Raw genomic sequence first — 23,481 nt, 5'->3', positions numbered from 1 at the left:
GTTTTACCTTTGGCTGTGCTGATGGTTGTGGCTGACAGACTCTGTTCAGGACCTTCTGTGATGCTGAGAAGCCAGTCTATGAACTGAGACACACACACACACACACACACACACACACACACACACACACACACACACACACACACACACACACACCTCTGTCATCATCTTGTTTGGCTCTAACAAACTGATCTATAGCTTACTCATTGTTTTCCAAATTAAATACACTGTATCAAACACACTGACCTTGTGTGTCTGGCTGCTCCAGGGCTCTTTGTCCAGAAGCAGAGCCAGGCTGTGGGAGATTCCCAGCAGGCACTGTGGCAGGATGCAGTCAGTGAGTGACTCCTCACCGCCGTACAGACTGTGTCGTAGAGTTTGGGGCTTGGAGCCGGGTTGCCATGGGAACCACTGGGCCCTAATGCCGAGGAGGAGGGGCATGAAGTGGTCACCCCAGGAAACGACAGCGGCAGCAAAAACCTGGAACAGGAAGTCTGTGGCCTGCAAAAAAAGGGATATCTTAAAGAATATATAAAATACTGTCTGTGGAGTTTGACCAGAATTGTCCAGGACATTTATTACAGATATTTGCAGCAGAGACTATGCAAAAAGACTCCAGGGTGTTTATTGAGTTACACAAATTGAGTTTCAGGTAAAAAACATTGAGTAAACGTTCAGGTACATTTTGGGAACTTATATCGCCAACAGTACGACAGTTCATTTTATGTTATTTTAGTGGACACACCCAACAAGACTGGAAGGAATGACAGTTATTTCTGAGCAGCCCTTGAGTCTCACCCACATGCTGAAACAGCTTTTATCATCTGTGGCATGTGACAACACACGCCTCTAGAAATACTGTGCTGCAGTTTGACAGCGTGGCTCAGAAACATACCAGTTTGGTGTCTCCACATGGGACGGAGGTTGCGCCGTAAGCAACGTTTCGGATGTGTCCCATCAGCTCCAGGAGCCACTCCATTCGTTTTGAAACGCCTATAGCAAAGAACAAACCATCTCATATGGACTCAAAATCGATCATTAAAACAATTTTGTGTATAAGGTGAAAGCCGTTCAATTGAACCTTCCTCCTTTACTGTACATATGTGTAAGCTTGTCAATGGTGAAAAGGCAACCACATATTGAAGATGGTTAAAAGATAAAATATATATAATATAGAGTGTATGGTCATATCTTAAGCTAGCTAATGTTAGCAAAACACTAGCTAATTAGTTATCTAATCTACATTAATTGTTAGTTATCCAATTTGTTTCCATTTTGCTAACATCAGCTATCAGATGTAACTAGCCAGCTAACTACTGATATAGATTAGCTAGCTAGTTAGCTAACATTTTGCTAACATTAGCTAACTGTCACTTTTATCTTCTAACCACTTTCAACCATTTTGAACATAGACTAGTACAGGTAAGGAGAAAGTGGACCAAGGTTCTGTGAGGCTTGCTCAACTCTTACTGGAGCACAGAGCAAAAAGGGGCGGGCCTTAGGAAGGGTCAACTTGTATATAATTAAAGCTAATGTTAAAGGGGAACTTGGCAACTATTTCAATAATATTTCAACTTAATAAACCCGTTTAGAAATCATTTGGATGGTTAAATGGCCTGTTCCAGTGGTAATAGTGACTTTCCCCGCTCCCCCTAGCGTCCCAAGGCGGAAAACCAACCTTGCAACTTTGGGACTACCGTCCCGTTAAGTTGGAAATAGGAAGTATCGTGAGAAGCGAGAACGAGCGAGAAACACAAACTGCTTTACGGCAATTCCACATAAACGCACACGCCCCCCTCAATACCGGTTAGCCACGCCGGCTATAAGAACAAGCAACGATGAATGTATTACCCACCTCGGTAGACATTGCTCCACACCAAAAAGTTGCCCGGCAACAAATGCACATCAGCAGCGGTAGAAAGGGGGAGGAGGGTGCCGCAAGTGAGTTTTTTTTACGACAGTGTTTTGAAATATACGTCCCAGAGCTGTAGGGGGAGCTCATTGAGAAAACATGTGACGACAAAATTAAAAACCAGCGAAGAAATGGCTAGAGTTGCCAAGTTCCCCTTTAAAAAAGAAAATCTATGAAAGAGCTATGGTCATCAAAAGTACTGCAAAAATCTGCACAATGCATGTGAATCTACTTGCAGTAACACTTACTTACATACTGTAAAATGCTGCATGTGAAATTAATGCTTTTTCAAAATAAAAATGATAATAAAAACAATGTATAGAATTTGAATTAGCACAGTATTTATGTACAACTTCAATGATGTCCACCTAGACACTGCACACTTTAATATAAGATGTGCAGCAAGAATGGCTTAACTTGTTTCCTAACCTGTATTGGAGCTGGCGGCCAGGCGACACTGGTAAAAAGTCTGCATGAGGAGCCAGCCAACTCTGCAGCTTGGCCAACCACGAAGCACGCCAGCAATGATGTCATTGAGACCCAGGAGGGGAACTCTGCCTTGGGCGGTCAAATAAGCCAGGATGAAACAGGTCTTCTCCATCTGAGCCTAAACAGTACAGAGTACAGAGCTTTATTTTCTGCTGTTTTCATTTCTAATTTAAATATAAGGAGTACAGTCTAGACCTGCTCTATTTAAAAAGTGTCCTGAGATAACTAATGTTATGAATTGGTGCTATACAAATAAAATTGAATTGAATTGAATTGAATTTACACTTATACAGATTGTCGTAGTATTTTTAACCTCGAGCTTCTTAAAACAGCAGGCGATCTGAGTGAGGGGCTAAAATGCAATTTTACAGGTGTTTCCATGACTGGAAAAGTCTCTAAATATCTAGGTTTGCCTGGTTTTCCAGGATGCATTGGAACCTTGAGCTATTTCAAGATATTTTCAACTCCCCCTAACACCAGAAATGGTCATTTTTAGATTTCTGTTTGTGATTAAAGACAACCTGTTAATCTGCGAACTTTGGACAGAGCTAGCGGGCTAGCTGTTTCCCCTGGTTTCCAGCCTTAATGCTAAGCTAGGCTAACCCACGTCCTGACTCCAGCTCTGTACCTAACACACAGGCATGAGACTGATACCTATATTCTCATTTCACTCTGAAAGACACATGATATTTTCCAACATATGTGGTAGACAACTGCACTGCAGGTGGCAATTTTCATAATTTAGCACAAGCTTTTTTTCTCTATACCATTTTGTACCTGTCACTCATACTGTACCTCTGTGACTTGAGCAATTCGGTCAATCTCTGTATCAGACATCTCAGACAGACATTTGGCGATTCCCACGTACAAATCTACTTCATTATCCTAAACAAAAAAATGTATCATCAGCAGAAGACATTTACTGGAAACAGGTGGACATTCTCAGGTGAATGGTCTGGTGAAATTACTATTACATTTAAAGCAACTCATGTTAATATGCCATTACATGTTGTAACTGTTTTCAGGAGTTGCAGTTTATTTCAAGCACTGTAAACTGCAGTCAGTGTCTGTTTGCCAGAAGCCAAAAGTAGTTGAAATTTCTGTTGACAGAAGTAAACACTAAGTGTCTGAACAAGTGAAGAGTAAAAATGAATACGTTAGTGGTAAAGAGTACTATTTGAAACCCTCATTTCCTTCCAGCATTTGTACCTGGATTTGGTTGGGCAGCAGGGTGAAGATCTTCTCAGTGGTGGAGCGGAGGATGGTCCAGCAGTTGTTGGGGGGGTTTGGGAGGGCCATGGCCTGAGCGAGGCCCTGCAGCAGGGAGTGGCACAAGGACAGACGCTGCGGTCGAAGGTCGTCCTGGAACTGCTGCAGGCCCAGGCTCTCCACATGGACCTGTAGCTTGTCCTCAGCGACGTGCTTCATCCATAAGCCCAAGTTCTCGTACAGGTGAGCCCGAGTCAGGTACTGGAACAGAAACACAGGCTCTCCACTGACACTTTATCACAATCAATGCTGATATTTGGCTCAGTACTTAAGGAACTTACACTGAGACTGTGCACAAGGGGCGGTGACAGCCAGGAGCCCAGAAAGAGAGAGGCACTCTGTGAAGACTGAGCTTGACACACTGCCAGCACCACACACTGGTGCTGAACATCCTCTCCTGACAGAGGGAGAAAAAAATCATGCTGAGCTTCGGCTCTGCTGGCCCCCGGGTACAAAGAGGCAAATGTGTGAGAACTCTTACCGAAGCTGAGCCTCATCAGAGGGGACAGGACAGCACTCCAGTTGATAGGCGGGTACTGGAAACTGGCTCCAACTGATGCCAGCGGGGTCAGAGTGGTCTTAACCAGAGCTGGATGGGCAAACTCTGGACCTGGGTCCAAAGGAGGAAAGGATGTTCCCAAAAGTATTTTATGTTCAAATTTGCGGTATAATGTTGAAAATAAAGTTATAAGTGGTGCTTCTCCTGAGAGGGAGGGCTACATTTGGGATAGAGATGAAACTGATGCAGAGACAATTAATTTAAAAACAAGTCAACTCACCTTTTTTTCCAGCCTCTGTGAGGAAGTCAATGATAGACCTGATGACACTTTTCTCTGAGAGGTAACTGAAATCCTGAGGAACTGAGAAGATGAAACAGATATCACACTGCTACTTATTTTGTTTGCCAGTCTACCGGTAACATGGAGGTTCACACTGGGACCTACCCTACCTGCTGTGTGACTGTGGCTGGTGGACATATGGGCCAAATGCAAATGACCCACCAAACAAGCACTGTTGGACTGCAAACCCAGGGCTCCTGAGAATGTGATGATCTGCAAAAGAGAGCCAAAACACAATGAACAAAAGAGCAAAACATTTGGTGTAAGATTCCAATCTGAGCATTAGCTACCCTGTACCAAAATGTTGTCCTGAGGGTGGCAGTAGAGGACAGCCTGTGGATTCTCTACAACATGTATCATTCATATTCTTATGTTTAATATTGCTATTATTATCATTGTTGATGTTTTTACTGTTTCCATTATTATTATTATTATTATTAATATTATAAATCAAAAATACATAAATTATTATCATCCCAAACAAACAATACAAAACCAATGTGTCATAATAAATCCCTCCTGAAACACCCATTTAAACTGCATTATTATTATTATTACATTTATTATGACTGTCCTGTTTTCATATATCTACCAGGTCAAGTTCTGCACATCATCTTTTGTATTGTTTGTTTGTTTTCTTCTCTTTGTGCATTTTATTCTTCTTTTTCTGTTGAGTGTCATGGTGGTGGGCATCCATAAGTGCATTAACGGCCTCTGCTGGACTGTCTCTTGCCCCATTTATTCCAGCATTACCATGGCATGTGTAAAAAGCTGCACGACTGAAATGTTCCTGAATAAAGCTGCATGTGTGAACAGTGAAAATCACTAGCAGTTCCTGAAATTTCCCAGTGTATAACTAGGATAATAATGTGTAAAAAAAGGCTTTAGAAAGAAAAAGTTCTTCCTCTGGGGAGCAGGAATATATACTGAAAGATTATATTTAAACACTGGTACAGTGATGAGGTATAACTGTAATGGACATTACATGAGACATCTTAGTAATAATAATAATACAGAAAGGAGGTCACATTTTCACAAATGAAAAAACTTTATTAAGACTAAAATGTGTCTACATACCTGAGAGATGGCTCGTATAACCTCATTCAGCCTGCTCTGCTGCTGGGAGGAAAGCTCCGACTCACTGGTTAGCTGTAACACAGGACAACTTCTTGTTATGAGTAGAACAGTGACCGCTCATCTCACTACGCATGAAGAGCTCTTGCAGCACAGTTCAGGTCTCTGTAATCCACTCATATCTTCGGGCTCAAACACATGATATTTTAGAATAAAAAATAAATCAATAAATAATGTCTGGTGCCCAACGTCACACATTCTTTCGGACATTTATTATTTTTGGTGTGACATATTCAAGTGGGTCTCTGACATGTAGGAGATTGAGATGAGATGTGGGTTGTCTCTACGAGATACTGAGATACTCAGTTCAATACCTGGTTAACAGAGCTCACTGGTACATTACATACAGTATAAAGTTTGATATTGCGTAATGGACATGGGTCTTAATTCATTTTCTGATATGTGGCAGCCGTTTCTGCATCACCTTGCTCAAAGTGCAGCAACAAAATCCATAGTGGGCTGTCCACCTCTCTCATTGTGTGCTAAGGTGTGTTGTGCTAGTGATGCAGCAGCCATTGAGTAAACAAATTATTTTCTTTACATATGTCATTTTCATTTTTGTCCTTTGTTTCTACTTTGTTTGTCTTTGTTTTCTCATATGTATCTCTGATTTCTGCACCAATAAAAAATATGAAAAAAAGGGCTCTTTTCTTCTCTCCCCATGATTCCTGTCTATCTCTAAACATAGTGATGAAACTGATCCCAGCAGAGGAGCGGATTTCTCACCTGAACCAGGTAACTCTCAGATCCGACTAAAGCCACCAGGCCGTTGACGGCAGCCAGTCGCTGCATGGTGGGACAACCCTGAAACACGAAAACAACTCCTTTACTGAACACACATCCCAGTTACAGTTGCTTGGTGTCATAAAAGTTAAGGCTTGTTCATATTTAAATACATTTCAAATAAGTAAGAGTGTGTGTCTGTCTTCCTGTCACCCTGCAATTCTGTCCTGGCCGGGTTAGAATCAATAATGTCAATAATGGACCAAAAGTGGTTGAACTTGCTCATCTGAACCAACAATGAACCTAACAGAGGTTATAACACAAAAAGCTTCCATTTATTTTAATTTTAACCAGTTTAAGTCTGATTTGTCTTAAAGGGATACGAGAGAAAACAGGTTTTGTGTTATTGAGTCTACCGGTGTTTGGGCAGAACGCTCAGGCTGACAAGTCAGGCAGATGTGACATAAATAGTCTAACACAGCTATAAGTAGGAGAGAAGAGGTAGATGTGGTACCTCAGCCAGTAAGATCTTGATCCAAGCAGCCAGCAGACGAGGATGGATGTCCTCTGCTTTGCCGTGGCCGGACATTGACAGGCCGTGGACTACCAACCCGAGAGCCAGGGAGAAGCCTGGAGTCTGAACATAAACAATACATAAGCATGGAAAACTGGGGTTAGACTGTAGAGAATGCCAGTACAGTACAGTACAGTACAAATTTACACACAAAATAACTTTTCTGTAGTAACATGAAAACCACGGTTTGTAAATTGACTTCAAAGTTTCTTGGTCTAGAAAGGGTAAGAAGATAAGAATAAAAACTGCTTTTAAAAATCAAAATTCAAATCAGTATGGCTAAACAAGGTCTTATTCTTTTTATGTTCTGAGAGGTTAGTGTGGTAACATCAGGATGCATGAAGCAGCTGCTAACTTCTCCTGAAACAATTTCACTGACTAGAAACTCTCCTGCTGACCTGCTGGCTCTCCTCGGTCAGGGTGCGCAGAGTGTTCATGACCTCCTCGGCCTTGGCAGCATCAATAAGGCCTCCGCTGAAGGCTGAGACACCCACACACGCCACAGAGTACGCCATGACCTGTACAAAAGAAAAACCCCTCCTTTAAATACTGTTCAAGTATTACAAAACATTTTCTACCAACCGTTATTTTTTGGGTTAGGGTTAATGTTAGGGTTAGCGTGACAGGGCAAATGTCTCAAAAGAATCCAGCAAATATTTTGGAGACCTCTAAAACTGTATAGAAGTAAAACTAGTGTTGCGCAAGGTGGTTCGTACCTCCTGCAGCATGCGTCCCTGCCCACTGCTGTCCTGCAGGTTAGACAGTAGTTTGTCCAGTGTTTGGGTGACACGGACATGGTGGTCTGTCTGTCCACTACTGCAGAGAGCTGCAAGCACCAGAGCCAGACCCAACATACAGCCAGTTCTGAGGGAGAGGACAGAGGAGGAAGAGGCCAGGAAGAAGAAAACTAAGTACCAATGCGCAGGGCGGAGGTCACATGACCAATAGAGCTGGCATTGCAAGGCTAACTGACCCAGCTTTCCTATGTCCCGCCCCTTTTTGTTCTGTGTTCCAATAACAATTGAGCAACCTCGGTCAACTTTCTTCTTTCCTGTACTTAGATATGCTATGTGCTAAGCTAATCTATGTTGAAATTTTGAAGATGATGAGATTAAATTAACTAATGTTGGCAAAACGGTAGCCAACTAGCTAACTAACAAATTACATAAACATTTAATGCTTAATCAACTGTTACTTGAACGTGGAACCAAAATGGGCGGGACTTAAGAAAAGTAACTTCTATTGTGAAGTTGCATTCTGTAACTTTATTACTCATTCTGCACATGGAAATTATCTTTCAAAATAAAAGTGTGATGCCAGAAATTCACTACACTTCTACTGACTTGTATTCCAGGTTGGGGTTGAAGGAGCAACTTTCCAGAGCGTCCAGAGAGCTGAGGAGGAGATCAGCGTCCTTCTGAACAGAGACATCACTGGATGACAAAGAGAGACAGACATTTGGAAACCACAGACCACCAGCTCGACAGTAAATTATGGGTTACACTGTGTGTTTGAGGCATTACCTCAGACATAAGGCCCTACCTGAGGCGTTGGTGGTGCAGGCTGGACAGCACCATGCCTAGCGCAAGGCCAGAATGGAACTGGACAGCCTGGGAGTCATCAGCTGTGGGGGAACCTGGCAGGCCGGCCTGCAGGGCCGACAGGACCTGGACCAGGCCGTCCCGCTGCCACACCACCAGCACCGGGACCAACAGTGACAACGCCAGGCTGGCACAGGAGCGGGCTATGGCACTCGCTGTGTTCTCACCTGAGTAGGAGCGCTTGGAGGGAAGGAGGAGAGGTCAGCTGTGTTTGATTGGTTGTATAGACTGACACATCAGCTGATTTCAAGTTCCATGAACCCATACATTGTTAGTCAGTGAGCAGAGCAGTGAGGTGCTGCTGTATTGTGACATTTGCAGCAAAGAAACAAGGACAACTGTAGAAGATGAAGGCTCATTACAGTCATTCACTCAATAGCCATTTTATTAAGGACATACAGTAAAGCCCATGTATGCTGTCAGCTAGTTCCTCAAATGGGCAAATTATGTGGCTGCAACTTAAAGGACAGGTTAAATCAATATGTTATATATATATATATATATATATATATAAATATATATATATAAACAACTTTTTGGTGGCATACTGGCTGTAAAGAAGAACGCCACTGACTTTACGCATTAAAGTCTGTTTCAGCTCTATATGTTTGGCTTAGGTTTTCACATTTGTGTTTAATGTAATTTGATGGATGTACTGTAGGGCTGCACAATGAATCGAAATCGCAGTATGGCCTAGTGCAATATGCAAATCGCAAGAGCTGCAATGTTTTGATAGAGGTGAAATGTTTGACATTGCTATAATGGGCAGACAAATACACAAAAAAAAAAAAAAAAATCAAGCAAAAAAATTCTTACATGTAGGAACCATGGGAAGACTTGTCCTCTGGCCTTGTAGCCGCTGCTGCTGATGCTGAGCAGGGTGTTGAGAACCATAGCCAACCAGCTGGCTGTGGGCACAAACTCTGGTCCGGCCTACAGTGACCAATCAAGATTATAGTTTTATACATTAGCTGTAATTCCCTACACTTGTAATCCTACCATGATCTTCATCATGATAATCTAATAATAACTGTATTAAATCACTTTAAATTAGATGATTTATTATAACTCAAATAATTTATATTTACACAATAAACTTAACATCACTTTGATGAAGAGCAACCAAAGTTGAACTTTTGCAATGACAGTGATACTATATAGTAAATCTCACAGAGTTCAAATATTAAGTGTTACCCCGAGGCTGCCATCACTATCAGCAGGCAGGTTGCTCTCATATTTAGCAAGGACGGCTGCAAGGCCGCTCAGAGCCAGGATGGAGTTTCCCTGAATGACAGGACTGTCCCTGAGGAACACCAGGAGCATAGCACAGGTCAGTGATCACACCTCTGATCAAACTCAATACATTGTCTTTGTAACCAGCTGTGTTGTTTCCTGTGGATGTTTAAATGTAGTGATCACAAGCAGGGGACTCACTTTGTAGCAGCTTGGATGACGTCTGCCAGCTGATCTCTGGCCCTGAGAGGGTTGAGAAGGAAAAGATGGAGAGAGAAATAAAGATGAGGAAGAAAGGATGAAAGAGAAACAGTGATTTCAACGTCATCGCTGCATAAAAGGAGGATCTTTCCTCTGCTAATGCAATGATGTATGAACAAACACACACACTCTCTCCTTTCATCTCAGACTGCTGCATCAGTCACCTGGTTCCACCTGGCAGCAGATGTTTGATGTGCTAAGATGTGTGTGTATTTTAAGATTTGTTGCCTGCTGATACTTCCATCATGGTCTGTATAAATGTGTCGATATATATTAGGGTTAGGCAATGTTTACCAAACTGGCATTATGATGATGCCGGGGGAGATGGGGGCTTCGTGTTACGGGCTACTCCTATAAAAGGTAGTAGAATTTTTTTCAAATACTTTATTTTATATCTATCTATATTTGATATTTCTATTTTTGGGCACATTTAAGCACATTCCCTGCCCGTCCTTAACTACTCACTCGGCCTTTCCTTGCTTTCCGCCCTACAGCAGATCCTCTGATTAGAAAAAACATCTGTAGTTAAGCTTTAATCATAAGGTTACAATGTTAAAGGGCTCAGTGGGTGTTGACTGTCTGATATATATAATATATATGTTTAAACTATTCTACAATGTATACCAAGGAAAAATTTGGACATGAGCAAAGTGCTACAGTGGAGCTAATCATAGCTGCTAGCAAACATGAACAGGTCAGTGTGACATATAAACTTGCATGAGCAAATATAAGCAACTTTGCATTTTCAACAAAACTAAAAAAAGAAAAATAGTTTTTGTTTTACATTCCCATGTTTTTTGTTTTTTATTTATCTGTGCTCCATCTGAGGATTTCTAAATGTCATTTAAATTTGTCACTGAAATGTAAAACCCAGAATGCCTTCAGAAAATTCATATTCAGCAAGTTTCACATCTCTATGATCCATAGTGCGGCAAGGCTGAGCATTTGTGTTTTTTGTTTGGGTCCAAGTTGCCATGACAATGTGCCAAATATGGACAAGAAAAAATGCCAATCTTGTCTGAGTACTTTAGATAAGTGGAGGTGTCTGGGGCAGCGTGCTCTTCACTGGTCAGCAGACTGGGATTCAGCAGCCACCCTACGCAGTTGTTTCTGGAGCCTCTGCCTTGGCTGAGGAAATGTCGCTACCTGTCTTGAATTAATGTATATCTTAGGTGCTTTAGAAAATATCCATGTAAAAACTAATTTAGTAACATTTTTTTCACATACACATCCATCAGGCTTGCTCATTTTGAGCTACAATGTCCTGAAAATTGAGTTTAGAGAAAAGAATCAATAAAGTAATAATAAAAGTATCATTATTTTGACAGCCTGTAAAATGGTACCACATACTAGATACCACTGAACCCCTTTATGAGTAAAATATTTTAGTGCGTGTGTGTGTAGACATACAGGTAGCAGTTTATGTGTCTAAGTGATTCTCACCACAGCCAGGCACAGTGTTGTTTGTACTGTAGCTCCTGTGGGTTCTCTTTGCCTTGTTTCTGCTGTATCTCCAAATCAGCACGTCGACCCTGAAGACACGCACAGAAAACCAGAGTTAACTTTACCACGCAGGGCATCATTCTGCCAAACTCAAGAAAAGGGTTTTTGAAGGCCAATACAATGGAAAAACCTTGAAATTACATTATGACTATAGACCTTTTTTTACATCAGCCATATTGTTATGAATTAGTAGGGTAAACACAGGTGTTAGCATTGATACTAACTAAGGTTCTGTTCCATTTAGTGTAGCAGAGCCTTTTCATGTGAGCCTGTGCAAAAAAAAAACACTTAGATTTTTGTGCATAAAATGCATAAATACTGCCAAAATGAATATTAAAACTCAACAAACAAAAGATCAAAATTGAATGTGAAATTAACTCAAATAAATTTTTTTTTTTTTTTAGAAACAACAGAAAATGTATAACAGCAAACTGGACATTATGCAATAAGTGGTCTCTGGCCATATTCAGACCCAGGACTTCATGATTAATGTATGGAATGGTTCCTTAATGTGATGTCATACATCATGCACACAAAAACTGAAAATTAAATTTACATTTGATTCAGTTATTTAATTTTATTTCAATATTGGAAGCCACAGGCTTCCATAGATAGATATCTTGTAATTCCTGCTGTGAAAGCAGTTTATGGCTTGTCAAGTGTTGACTGTCATGATAAGATTTTCAATTATGGAAACAGGGGCTCTTAATCTGTTTTTCATTGCCTCTGAGATTGAAACCAGTCTGCTTTTTAATATACCTTCTCTCCTTGACGAACATTTCCTTTCAAGAACCACATACAGTTCTAATCCATTCTTCAATTAATATGTAATCAATCTATCAGTTGCCAGAAGCACAAACCTGTAGGACAGCGTGGAAAGCTCGGCTCATGAAGCCTCGCCAGGCCTGGGGCAGGAGGAGAGCACGATGCCATTCAGACGGCTGAATGTTCACCTGCACATCAAAAAAACAATAAGCGGGAGTTTTGTTATTAATTGTTGAAACCAAAGAGGAGTCTGAGAGGAGAGAAAGAACAGGTTTACACGTACTTCATGAATGAGGGCTGCCAAAACCTGCTGGTAGCTGCGGCTGCGGCTTACGAGGAAACGATCGATTGGTCTGCCATCACGATCTGTCTGCACAGGCAGCTCATAACAGAGCAGTAGTCCGGCTACAACACACACACACACACACACACACACACACACACACACACACACACACACACACAAAATCATCAACTATAGAAAGTTTGCAACACACTGTCTGTGAGCAAATAGTAAAGAAACCCTTTAATTTATTTGTTTTTTAGCCACTTGGAGCCAGAGGCCAATATATAAGGGGGCACAGCAGCTGATGGTGGACACAATAGCATAAACATCTGCAAAATAAATTGCAATCCAACACAAATATCTCTACAATGCAATAATGAAAAATGTAACATCTTAAGCTTCACACAGCCAGGGGAAGAATTACCTGCTAGTCCAGGCTTCAGCCCAGGCTGCTTGTTTTTCTCGTAGGTTTTCAGCATGAATGATGGAATTCCTGCTACAGTTTTTCCCTGGTCTGAACGCAGGTTCCCCCCCCTCAGGGCAGAGAAGTATACCCCACGAGGCATCTGGCTCATCTCCTGCTTAACCAGTGAGGTTAGGAAGAGCTCAAATGCTGAGAAGAAAAAGAGCATCAAGATAAGTGTCTGTACGGAGGAGTGTAAGGTACGACAGAATGATAATGATGAACAGTACAAGGGTTCACCCTATTGTCCCAAATCCAAAATAGCCTCTGACATGATCCCTCACTGGCTTCCCACCACGAACACTGCCAACTGACCCTTCTTGCACTTAGAGTACTAACATCAGCTAGTAAGTTAGCTGATGTTAGCAAAAGTTAGCTAACTAATGGTTCATGTAAATTAGCTAAGCAGTTAGCTTGCATTTTGCTACAGAGCCAAACACTTGCTAGGTAGCTAATTTACATCAATTGTTAGTATTTAGAAGTTTCTCCTTCGTGCTTGGAAGGGGAGGTTGAAGCGAGGGAGTTGCAGAATTTGTTTTTTCAACATAGACAAGCCAAGCACGTATCGAAGTACAGAAACAAGGTTCTGATCGAGGCTTGCTTAACTGTAATTGGAGCACAGAGCAAAAAGGGGCGGGTCAATTGTGTTTGATGGCGTGCGTGGCCTAGCTGGAAGCACTATAGCAGCATAATGCAGCATGACCTTTGAGCACAACATGAGTGTAACTTACCTGGTAGAACAGATGTGGGGGTGAGAGCCATCAGCTTCACATAAGATGAGGCTGGGACGGAGAGATCCTTCTCTTCTTCCTCTTTCTCCTCCTGTTCGTCCTCCTCATGTTCAGGGAGCTTTGTGACTGGTCTGGCCTACAGAGCAGACAGAGCAAGATAAAAACAGACAAGAGAAGGACACATTAAGGCAGTAAATTATGCTTTACTTTTATTGTAACACTGAAGATATAATATTAAATCTCCTTTATCATATAATGTGGAAATTCTTGCGAGGAAATCAGCTAATAAAATAAAGTTGTATGTGGAGAAAATACTGTTCAATGTACACGTAAAAGTAAAAACTGTTAGAAGAGTGCAGCAGGACTTACTGCCTCAGGAAGGAGATTTACTGTGTGGACCTCTTCAGGAAAATCTGCCAAAGCCCTGTAGCCACAGCTGGCCACCTCTGGATCCTGTTACAGCAAACACACAGTTACTTTTGAGTTTTATACATGCATTGCTGAGTCAACATTTGACATATAAGCACACTGTAGGATATGTAAAGGTTGTTTTTACACAGATGACGGAATTTTGAGCAGACTTTTGGGGTCATAAAAGCAAAACACTGACTTACAAAAACACTCAAAAGCTATAGTCAATTGATCCATTGTTGAAATAGAAATAACTATAAGTGCAGCTTCAAGAGTGTGCTGGGTGTTCAGTTCAGCAGATGCTTTCTCTAACCCTCTGAAGTTAATTGTCTGTCAGTTAGTCATCTGACATTTTATTTCATTCTGTCTAATTTATAGGTGATATTTGAGAAACAATTAGCAGCACCAGCAAAGTTTTATCAGTCAGTAGTATAACAGAAAGTATTTCAAATTATACATTAAAGCTTTGGCAATTCTGCAATTCACACACACACACACACACACACACACACACACACACACACACACACACACACACACACACACACACACACACACACACACACACACACACACACACACACACACACACACACACAGCGTGCAGATATCTTCAGTACACAGACCTTGCTCACAGCATAATTCCAAAGAAAGCTGACCACCTCGTCTTTTAGTTTCTGGAAAAACAGAGATAAAAATATTTTTTGAAAGCAACAGCAGTAACTTTCACGTTTCAGAAAATCCTGCTACAAATTGTGGCTGTCTGAAAAGTCTGATATCATATTAATATGTAACAACATATATATATTTTAAAGGCTCACCAAAGATAAGCTGTTATTCCATTTAGCCATTGATAAAATGAGTTTCAGCCCCCCAGTGCTCATCACTAGCGGAAGGATTTCTAACTAATTTTCTTTTAACAGAGATTATCAAAATTAGAAGCTAGGGAGCTTTCATTCCTGTTAGTTTCTCATATATCATTTCTGTTTGCACTTTTCAGTAGTCCTAGATTCACACTGAACAAGACAGCCAAATGAGTGCACCACTGTGTAGTGAAACCATCAGTCAGAGATACATCGACTTGTGTTATAGCACCCACCCTGTTCTTCCAGCTCCACGCTTTACAGAAACAGTTCAACATTTGTGGAAATATGCTTTTTTTTTTTAAAAGTGAGATGGTCAAGTTGAGATGAGAAAAAATCAAAAAGTAGATAAATAATTAACAGAGCTGTAATCAGGCTGTGGTTAGCCTAGCTTAGCATAAAGACTTGAAGCAGGGGAAAACAGTTAGCCTTGCTCTGTCCAAACTTTAAAAACACACCTTCCAACACCACTAAAGCTCAAAGATGAACATGTTTTAACTTATTTCTTTCTATACTGAGTTTGCCTTTGATAAATACAGTCCAATAAAGGCCCTGTTAACATATGAATAGATTCTGTCCACAGAAACACAAAAGAGCGTGTAATCTCAAATAGATCCAGGAGGTGTTGTTAAAATATAAAATATTAAAATTATAGCATGTTATTCAGTGAGCTTTAGAGCTGTTTGTAGGTGTATTTTTGAACTTTGGACAGAGCCAAGCTAGCTGCTTCCCACTGCTTCCAGTCTTCATGCTAAGCTAGGCTAACCACATCTTGATTATAGCTGCGAACAGAGGCTTAAATGGTATTATATCCTGCATTTTCAAATTACAAACTTGTAGAATAAATACATAAACTTGTCGTAATCAATCAAAAGTAGGCGAATTGGCATGTAAAGATAGCTGGCTACATATGAATATTTAACCGTAGCTGCATAGTCAGCTAATTTATGTATGTTGGGGTATGTCGCAACATGTCCTGTGGCTGCATGGCTCCCTGTATGATAATTGGCTTAAGAAGCCAAGCTCATCCACCTTTATTCAGAGGCAGGCACAGAAATGGCCACAATGTGTAGATTCTCTTTATTGTTCAAATTGTTTTGAAGGCATACGTTTTCGATTGTTGTGGAATTATTTAATATATTTTTGATGCTACCACTAGGGGGAGCCAAAGTTAGAAACAGACAGGAAGACACAAAAACATTATGACAAAGCTCCAACAGTGCATCAAACAGAGGCTTTCCTAAAGCGGATCAGATACCTCGTACTCCTCTGACTTGACAGTGAGCTGGGGAACCAGAGCCAGAAGTTCAGCTGTGGCTTTGACCATCAGTGGCCGAGAGTCACAGCTCAGCTGGGGCCCCAGACTCCTCCACGTTGAGATGATGTCCACTACCTGCAAAACAAGCCTTGTAAAACTCTGTGGCTACGTTTACTTTACATGTAAACATTGGCTACGTGTTTGTGTGTGTGAGACCTCTGCCCGGCACAGCTCCTGTAGTCCTTGCAGAGCCAGAGCAGCGGGGGTTGCCATGTCTGGTCTGGTGCACTGGTTGAAAGTGAGTGTGATCGCAGCTAACATGTCACCTCCGTGCTGGTAAGGCCTGAGAGACACACACACACACACACACAGACACACACAGACACACACAAGACACACACACACACACACACACAGACACACACACAGACACACACACACACACACACACAAAAAGGTAATTCTATTTTACATGATATATGACAATCTTCTAAATGAGGGGTCTTCTGCGTTTTTCAGGCCAAGGACCCTGTAGCTAAGAGCCGGAGCAGGGACCCCCTGCTACAAATACTTTGTTGAATATTAAACTGGGCCAACAATAAAATGTACAATATATATACATTTTTATCTCATATAGGCAACAGAGGTAGAAAACAATAAGACAAATCATTATCTCTATTTCTATCTCTTTGTTCATTGCACAATGAGGTTTTAAATTTTTCAGAACTTTTCTAAACAAAATGTGTGTTTAAACACACAAAACATGTACATGTGCATTTTTTTCCAAATGAGTCAAATAACTACAGGTGCCACTGAACACACCAGAACAGTGCAGTGTGCACATGTACAGAAATGACCAAAGAACAAACATCAGACGGATGATTTCCTTTCACTCAATTCTTTGTCAGTACCCATCGTATTCAATCAGTCCAATCCTCATTACATGCATCTCTCAAAAAACGTTTTACTACGTCCACGGTGTGGTGGTCTGACCTCTCTCTGCAGATGTCCCTGAGGCAGGCCGCCCTGGCCAGGATCTGTTCCCACTGGGTGTCCCTCCCCACCACCACCCGACTGTCCTGCTGGCCCAGCAGACGCTGCAGCTCCGGGTAGATTCGATCCTTACAGGAAGGAAGAGAGTCAGTTGTTACAAATATTAAGGAGTATATTTATATTATTATTCTATTGTCCATTTATTATTACAGACCTGTTTCTTCCAAAGAGCAGTCATGAGGCGCATTGCCACTGCTCTCAGCTTGGGGGTGCTGGCCAGCATGTGGATAGTCTGCAGCACCATGGGGACACAGAGCTGGAACATTAAAGCACAAAGGTGTGTGTTAATGGCTTAGATAATCTGAAATGAGCTTTCAGCATATTCTACCCGAGTTCTCTCCACATACAGAGTTTTATATGTTCAGGGTATAAACGGAGTAGAGGCCAGAGGTGCTCAGTACCTTGTGAGTCCCGAGGTTTGGCAGGCAGTTCAACACAGCATGAGCCAGGCCTGGATTCTTCTCCTTCCCCAGTTTGAACAACAGAACAGGAATCAGGGAGGGGACCTGCAGACACACATGAGTTTGAATGAAAGAACACCCAAGTGAAACAAGGGACCATAATTATCAAGCATCTCAGAGGAAGAAATGAGTTCAAAGATTCTCACAGTGACGCATTTTTGGTACTGCTTCTAAGACTAGAATGTGTGCAGATATTTAAGAGAGCTCCAGAGGTGTCCTCGCCTGTTAGGAGTCACTATGAGATGGTTTTCAGGCAGAGATATTGTACAGATGTTGTGGGAAGGATGGGTGACAATAAGCTGTGGGTGAGGCACAGAAAAACATGTGCTGTCCCTGCAGAGACCCAGGATCAAACGCTGGAGCAGTGATGTATGGAAACACTGCAATGTTCCAAACAGACAGAAACTCATCTTGGGGCTTTTTGTACAGGCGCACCTTTGTTTTGAGTGTTCTCATTATGACACATAATGACAATCTGATTCAGCTGGACATTAAATGCTGCGTTTCTATTAAAAGTGTAGTAGTTCAGTGTGATTTCTGCCATTGTGTCATTATAATTGTAATAATAGGCATCAATAATAGACCAGACAAACGTGCCTCTTTTAGCTCACTGTTTAGGTTTTACAGTCCTCAACCACAGACGGACACAGTTAGCTGTGAACACAGTGATTCGATTAAATCACATAAAACATAACTCTAAATATATGCTAATGTTGCTCCATAACTGCTGGATGTGAAAATAAGAAACAGTTTGCTAACATGTTTGCAGTATCAACTTTATAAGGTGCTAATACATCAATGTCATGTTAACAGCTTGTTTCTGCTGCAATCAGTTATTGTAGGTTTAAATTATTTGACTACTGTATCCTAGTAAAATATAAGTTTGGTATGCTTCAAGCCTCAGGGACCAGTTACTTGTCCTGAACAGAACCATAACCAAACCTGTACATATGCACAGAACCCCAGCAGGGAGAGCTGTGGTGACAGTATCCAGACGTACACATGAACCACTCCAGGTTATAGGCTGCCAGTCTCCTCATGGTCTGACCCACGGTCATGGACGTCTGAGCTCATTTCCACTCTAATCCACACTGCTCAATTAAAGCCTCATGGATACAAGTTAGAGTAGAATGAAGGACAATGCAGGGTTAACAGTTTATCATTCCCTTTACTGCTGAGGTCAAAAATAGGAACCAGTCAGGGTCCTTGGACGCATGTAGTCAACAGCACTGCAGTGTAACAGCCTTTAATTAACATAAAGCACTTACTGCGGCCCTGCACCTTGGCCGTTGCATAGCAACCACTTCACCTGCTTCATGGGAAGAGAAGGGGAGAATGGAGGTTTTCCTTCAAGTTGAAGCCCTTAAAGCTCTGTTGCTTAACCACAAACTTCAAATCAATAGAACACTACTCCAATAAATCATATTAAATAGATATAGATAAATCATCTACACACAATGTTTTCTTGTTTGCCTCATCTCTTGCAACAAAGCTGCAAGCCTTCAAGGAGCTTCAACTGTTTGTTATGGTAAGCAGGCAGATGTGAGGTGATGTGATACTGCGAGGAGGGAAATACAATGGATTCAAATACGCCAATAACCTTCTACCAATGCATCAAACGACCAGCACAAGTGGCACTCTGGGAGCAATTAGACAATCAGGGGAATACTCTGAGGTGTCTAACGAGCCCGAGTAATGAGGATCCTATAGCACCACGTGATCTTTCACATCATCTTCAGGAGCTAGTGACTCCATTTACAGTCCCAGAGGGTCAGACGGAGGTCTGTCAGATTAAATCTCTCTCTTTATACAGTTGCAGGAAATCCAGCAGACAGGTACCCTACCTGTCTTCAGCTGGGTAGGGAATGGATTTCAAAGCCAATGCCAATGACACATCATGTCCAAAAGGTGTAAAAAATAACATATTGTAAATGACATAATAATTCAAGGTTCCAACCCATACAGACTGCCATGAAAATAAAGTCACAAAGACAATATGGGTGGTTCTAATAGGTCTAATGTTATGCCCACTGACAGCTGTTTACCTAGGCTGTACAAATAGCTGACCAATCTGAGCATTGTAGGTGGGCCTATGAGGGGGGCTGTCATGAAAAAAGGCCACTAAAATGGCAAGTGTGGATAAGATGGACTGTACAGGTTGCTATGAGTCAACCCACAGAAACGGAAGGCTTTCAATGTAAGAAATCTGCAGGAAGTCTCATATGTTTGTGAAGTGTAGCTTAACAGCAAAAACAAAACCAAAAAAGTGGAAGAAACTGTAAATGATTACAGTGTTATAAAGACAAGTGAGAGCAGCACAGTGGTGAGTATGACTAGTTCCATCCCTCAATAAATATCCATGAATATTCTTCTGAGGAGGACACAAAATTCTTGTTTTTCCAGGTGAGTTTTTGGCAGGAGAAAAAAAAACTGTCTGGACTCGCATTACTTGTTTTGCCTTGAGGTGAAATGTGCATATTTCAGTTTTAACTAAGCACCTTATTCAAACATTCAAGTAATTTTTTAAAAACTTGAGAGAAAAGTGCTTTAACTAGGCCTCTCTGTGTGTTGATCTAAGCCTTGTGGATTATGTACCTGGCAGGGGTCGGCTGCAGCGACGGCCTGGCTCGCCTTCAGAGCCAGCTGGCAGACGTCTTCCTGACCCGTGATGATGAGATGGGTCACAATGAGGGTGTGAGAGCGGAGCTGGTGCTGGCTGGACGTCAGGGCGGAGGTGACGGACAGCAGCCAATCAGCTGCGGCTGCTGGATCTTTTGCCAATTTCCGCAGTACGGACAGAGTCACGCTGAGCTTGTCGTACCAGGGACTGAGAGGAAGTGCCAACGGTGGACCAGGCTGATTAAAAGGAGAGGGATAAAGAAATGAAATCACAAAACGTTTATCTGTTACTTGCTAAATTGTATGTTGTAACAATTAATGAACAAATACCTGTCTGGGTTTATCCGTCTCTTTGCTGATGCTGCGGAGCAGGCTGTGGGCCAAGTCTTGGTTGAGGCTGTGTGTCCGCCGGTCAGTCAGCGCTTCAGTAAGGCCCGAGCAGGACAGGAGCTGCAGCACAGGTAGAACCAGGACTGGGCTCAACCACGGACACAGCTCGGCCTGCTCAGGGACTAAACTCAGTGCTGTGAGAGAGATGGAGGGGGAGGAGAATAAGACAAAAATCCCATGAAGGTTAAAGAATCCATATGGACACATTAGGTTGTAAAGTGGGAGAAAGAAGGAGAAAAAAAAGAATTAAAAGAAGATTTAAAGGAGCAACAGAGGGGGACTTAAACATGGCATCAGGGGAAACTATATAGCAAGGAAGGATTATGGTAGCTTTAATTGTGATTTATAATGTATCACACTTTATAATCACACTTTATTTACATCTTTTAATGCAATGATGCATGCTAAAACTTTATTTTGCAGGTCTTGTGATTTCTAAATGATTTCCTAGAAGATGGAAAAACTATGTGTTCTGGCACTAATTATAGAAAAAATAGAGACAACGCTATGAGACAGTACACATAAGCACTAATGCAATGAAGAAGGAACCAGGAAGTGATTTGGTAGTCACCCCAGCCATAGATCCACTTAAACCTAGATATGATTTATTACTGGAAACCTTATTTTGCATTCACGCCTCTCTGTAGACAAATGTAACATTTTTGCATGTTCAGATAACTAAAACTCTCAAGTTTTACAATCAAGAAGAATTCATTCAATGGACATTGAACACATTTTCAAGCTTATAAGAGTAGTAGCAAACTGTATAGTCGTTTCCAGGAACCTCTGTATGAAATTACAGTTCCTATCTGGGAAATTACTGAGATCAACTAGAATTACTGCACTGCTGTCATATGCCTCCACCAACCAGTCAAGTTGGAGTTGATCCATGTCTATCCAGATTCATATAATACATGTGGTGAAGACTTTGAAAGAATTATATAACTACAATAAGTAAATAAGTGTATAATAAGTAATTAATTAAGTGTATTTTTTGGCTAAATGGAAGTTATCACTATATTGATGGTATGATTCCAGTGCATATACATCACACATGTGCTTGATTGTAAATGTAAAGATGGATTCTCGAAGAGTATAGCTTTACTAAATGTGCTGCTTTTGCTTTCTCCTGGCATTTCTCGATGTGAAGCCCCTCTATGAGCTGCAGGTGAAACTCACAGGATAACCATTAGCTCAGTGCAGTGTTGTCTGCAGGCTCCACATTCAGAAAAAAAAATTGCATTTAAAAAAAAAAAAAAAAAATTGCATATCTCAAAAACTAAAAAATATACTGAATTCAAATAACTTATGAAGCATCAAGAAATATTTTGTTCATGTTTCTATATTTAAAAATATTTGAATCACTGTTTCTTGTTTTTATTTAATAAAATTAAATAGAAGAAGAAAAAACAGATCATTTTTTAGATTTATTTATGACTCACTTTCAAAAATTGTATCAACTATTATGATTTATTGACTTATATAACCTTTCAGCTTAGGTTGTACAGATTTTAGGGATATGAATAATTTCAAGGTACTGAAAGAAATTACATTCCAATAAGCAAAAATACCAATGTAGGCAGTAGCGGACCATTTTTATTCAAAGGGTTAAGTAATGGCTAAAGATGTGTTTTGTGATGTCACAGTGACCTTGACCTTTGACTTTTGACCACCAAAATCAGATCAGTCCATCCTCGAGTCCAAATGGACGTTTGTGCCAAGTTTGTAGAACTTCCCTCGAGGTGTTCCTGAGATATGGCGTGGACAAGAATGGCATAGACAGATGGAACTACAGAGTTGGTGATAATCTCAGTGGGTTTGTCACTATGAGCAACACCTCTCACATAACATATAGTCATAGACATTGCAAGTATAATAACATTAATTAGTGCAGCGTTAAGTACCTAATATTTCTTTTTGAAGCTACACAGGAGGACAGAGAACTATTTGCTTTACAAAGTGCTTCATCCTTTTCACAAGTTTTTTAATTCTCTTGATGTGTATTCATGGTGTGTGTGTGTGTGTGTGTGTATATACTTTTCAGGTTCTTTTAGGAATTAAAAAAACATATTTTTCCTCTGGGCTCTGACAGCTTGCTAATGGTGTGTAAAATTACATTTTTCATGTAGATCTGCTGTATTAAAACATGCATGTGGTGCAGCCATAACAACACTGATATAATAGCCTATAATGAGTTTCATATCAGGGTTTCTTATGCACATGGGTATGATAGTCATTACTAAAACAATTATAGATAAAATACTGTAAATGAGACAATTTGGAGAGACATGGGTGGGGTTTTTAAAGATGAGAGTCTTTGGTTTCCCTTGAATCATTTGATTTGGACTTCAAAAGATATAGTGGTTAGCCTGTGTTGTATCGCAGCCTCTCTGTGGTTTGTTTCCATAGCTGGTCTGCTCTGTGTGCAGCTGAGTAGAGTGACTGTTGTTTTAATCATTAAGGATTTATTTTGTTTTGGATGCCTGGGCTCTAGTGTGACATCCAGTGGCTAGTGAATTTTAAATATACAACCTTTAGGTGGAAATATAACAAAATGTGTTGGTTTATCAAAAAAGAGAAGCTACATACTGCTGTTCACTGTTAGAGGATGGATAATTCCTTGAGAAAAGTGATAATAAGAGA

The 23,481-nt window shown here is 41.0% G+C and overlaps 1 protein-coding gene across 3 annotated transcripts in view; it reads right to left on the bottom strand.

Moving 5' to 3' along the window:
• The window catches only part of focad (focadhesin), a 44,900-nt gene that overhangs the window by 874 nt on the left and 20,545 nt on the right, over positions 1-23,481 (bottom strand). For all 3 annotated transcript variants that reach the window (XM_051428527.1, XM_051428526.1, XM_051428525.1), the window contains 34 exons: positions 20,779-20,972; positions 20,425-20,685; positions 17,770-17,874; positions 17,523-17,624; positions 17,309-17,436; positions 16,532-16,658; positions 16,316-16,450; positions 14,821-14,871; positions 14,153-14,236; positions 13,784-13,919; positions 13,014-13,202; positions 12,587-12,708; positions 12,399-12,491; positions 11,479-11,567; positions 9,976-10,017; positions 9,736-9,844; positions 9,358-9,474; positions 8,483-8,721; positions 8,284-8,373; positions 7,657-7,804; positions 7,339-7,458; positions 6,881-7,003; positions 6,370-6,447; positions 5,587-5,658; positions 4,620-4,722; positions 4,450-4,530; positions 4,152-4,280; positions 3,952-4,067; positions 3,611-3,871; positions 3,197-3,286; positions 2,342-2,519; positions 896-993; positions 247-501; positions 8-83 (listed from right to left, as the gene is read on the bottom strand). In XM_051428527.1, coding sequence (XP_051284487.1) covers positions 8-83; positions 247-501; positions 896-993; positions 2,342-2,519; positions 3,197-3,286; positions 3,611-3,871; positions 3,952-4,067; positions 4,152-4,280; positions 4,450-4,530; positions 4,620-4,722; positions 5,587-5,658; positions 6,370-6,447; positions 6,881-7,003; positions 7,339-7,458; positions 7,657-7,804; positions 8,284-8,373; positions 8,483-8,721; positions 9,358-9,474; positions 9,736-9,844; positions 9,976-10,017; positions 11,479-11,567; positions 12,399-12,491; positions 12,587-12,708; positions 13,014-13,202; positions 13,784-13,919; positions 14,153-14,236; positions 14,821-14,871; positions 16,316-16,450; positions 16,532-16,658; positions 17,309-17,436; positions 17,523-17,624; positions 17,770-17,874; positions 20,425-20,685; positions 20,779-20,972 — 4,341 coding nt within the window. The remainder of the gene's footprint in view (positions 1-7; positions 84-246; positions 502-895; positions 994-2,341; positions 2,520-3,196; positions 3,287-3,610; positions 3,872-3,951; positions 4,068-4,151; positions 4,281-4,449; positions 4,531-4,619; positions 4,723-5,586; positions 5,659-6,369; positions 6,448-6,880; positions 7,004-7,338; positions 7,459-7,656; positions 7,805-8,283; positions 8,374-8,482; positions 8,722-9,357; positions 9,475-9,735; positions 9,845-9,975; positions 10,018-11,478; positions 11,568-12,398; positions 12,492-12,586; positions 12,709-13,013; positions 13,203-13,783; positions 13,920-14,152; positions 14,237-14,820; positions 14,872-16,315; positions 16,451-16,531; positions 16,659-17,308; positions 17,437-17,522; positions 17,625-17,769; positions 17,875-20,424; positions 20,686-20,778; positions 20,973-23,481) is intronic.

The sequence above is a fragment of the Dicentrarchus labrax genome, unplaced genomic scaffold, assembly GCF_905237075.1.
Source record: "Dicentrarchus labrax unplaced genomic scaffold, dlabrax2021, whole genome shotgun sequence".
Classification (NCBI taxonomy): Eukaryota; Metazoa; Chordata; class Actinopteri; family Moronidae; genus Dicentrarchus; species Dicentrarchus labrax.
Note: the sequence above shows the minus strand (reverse complement) of the source record. Positions and strands in the feature narration are given on the sequence as shown.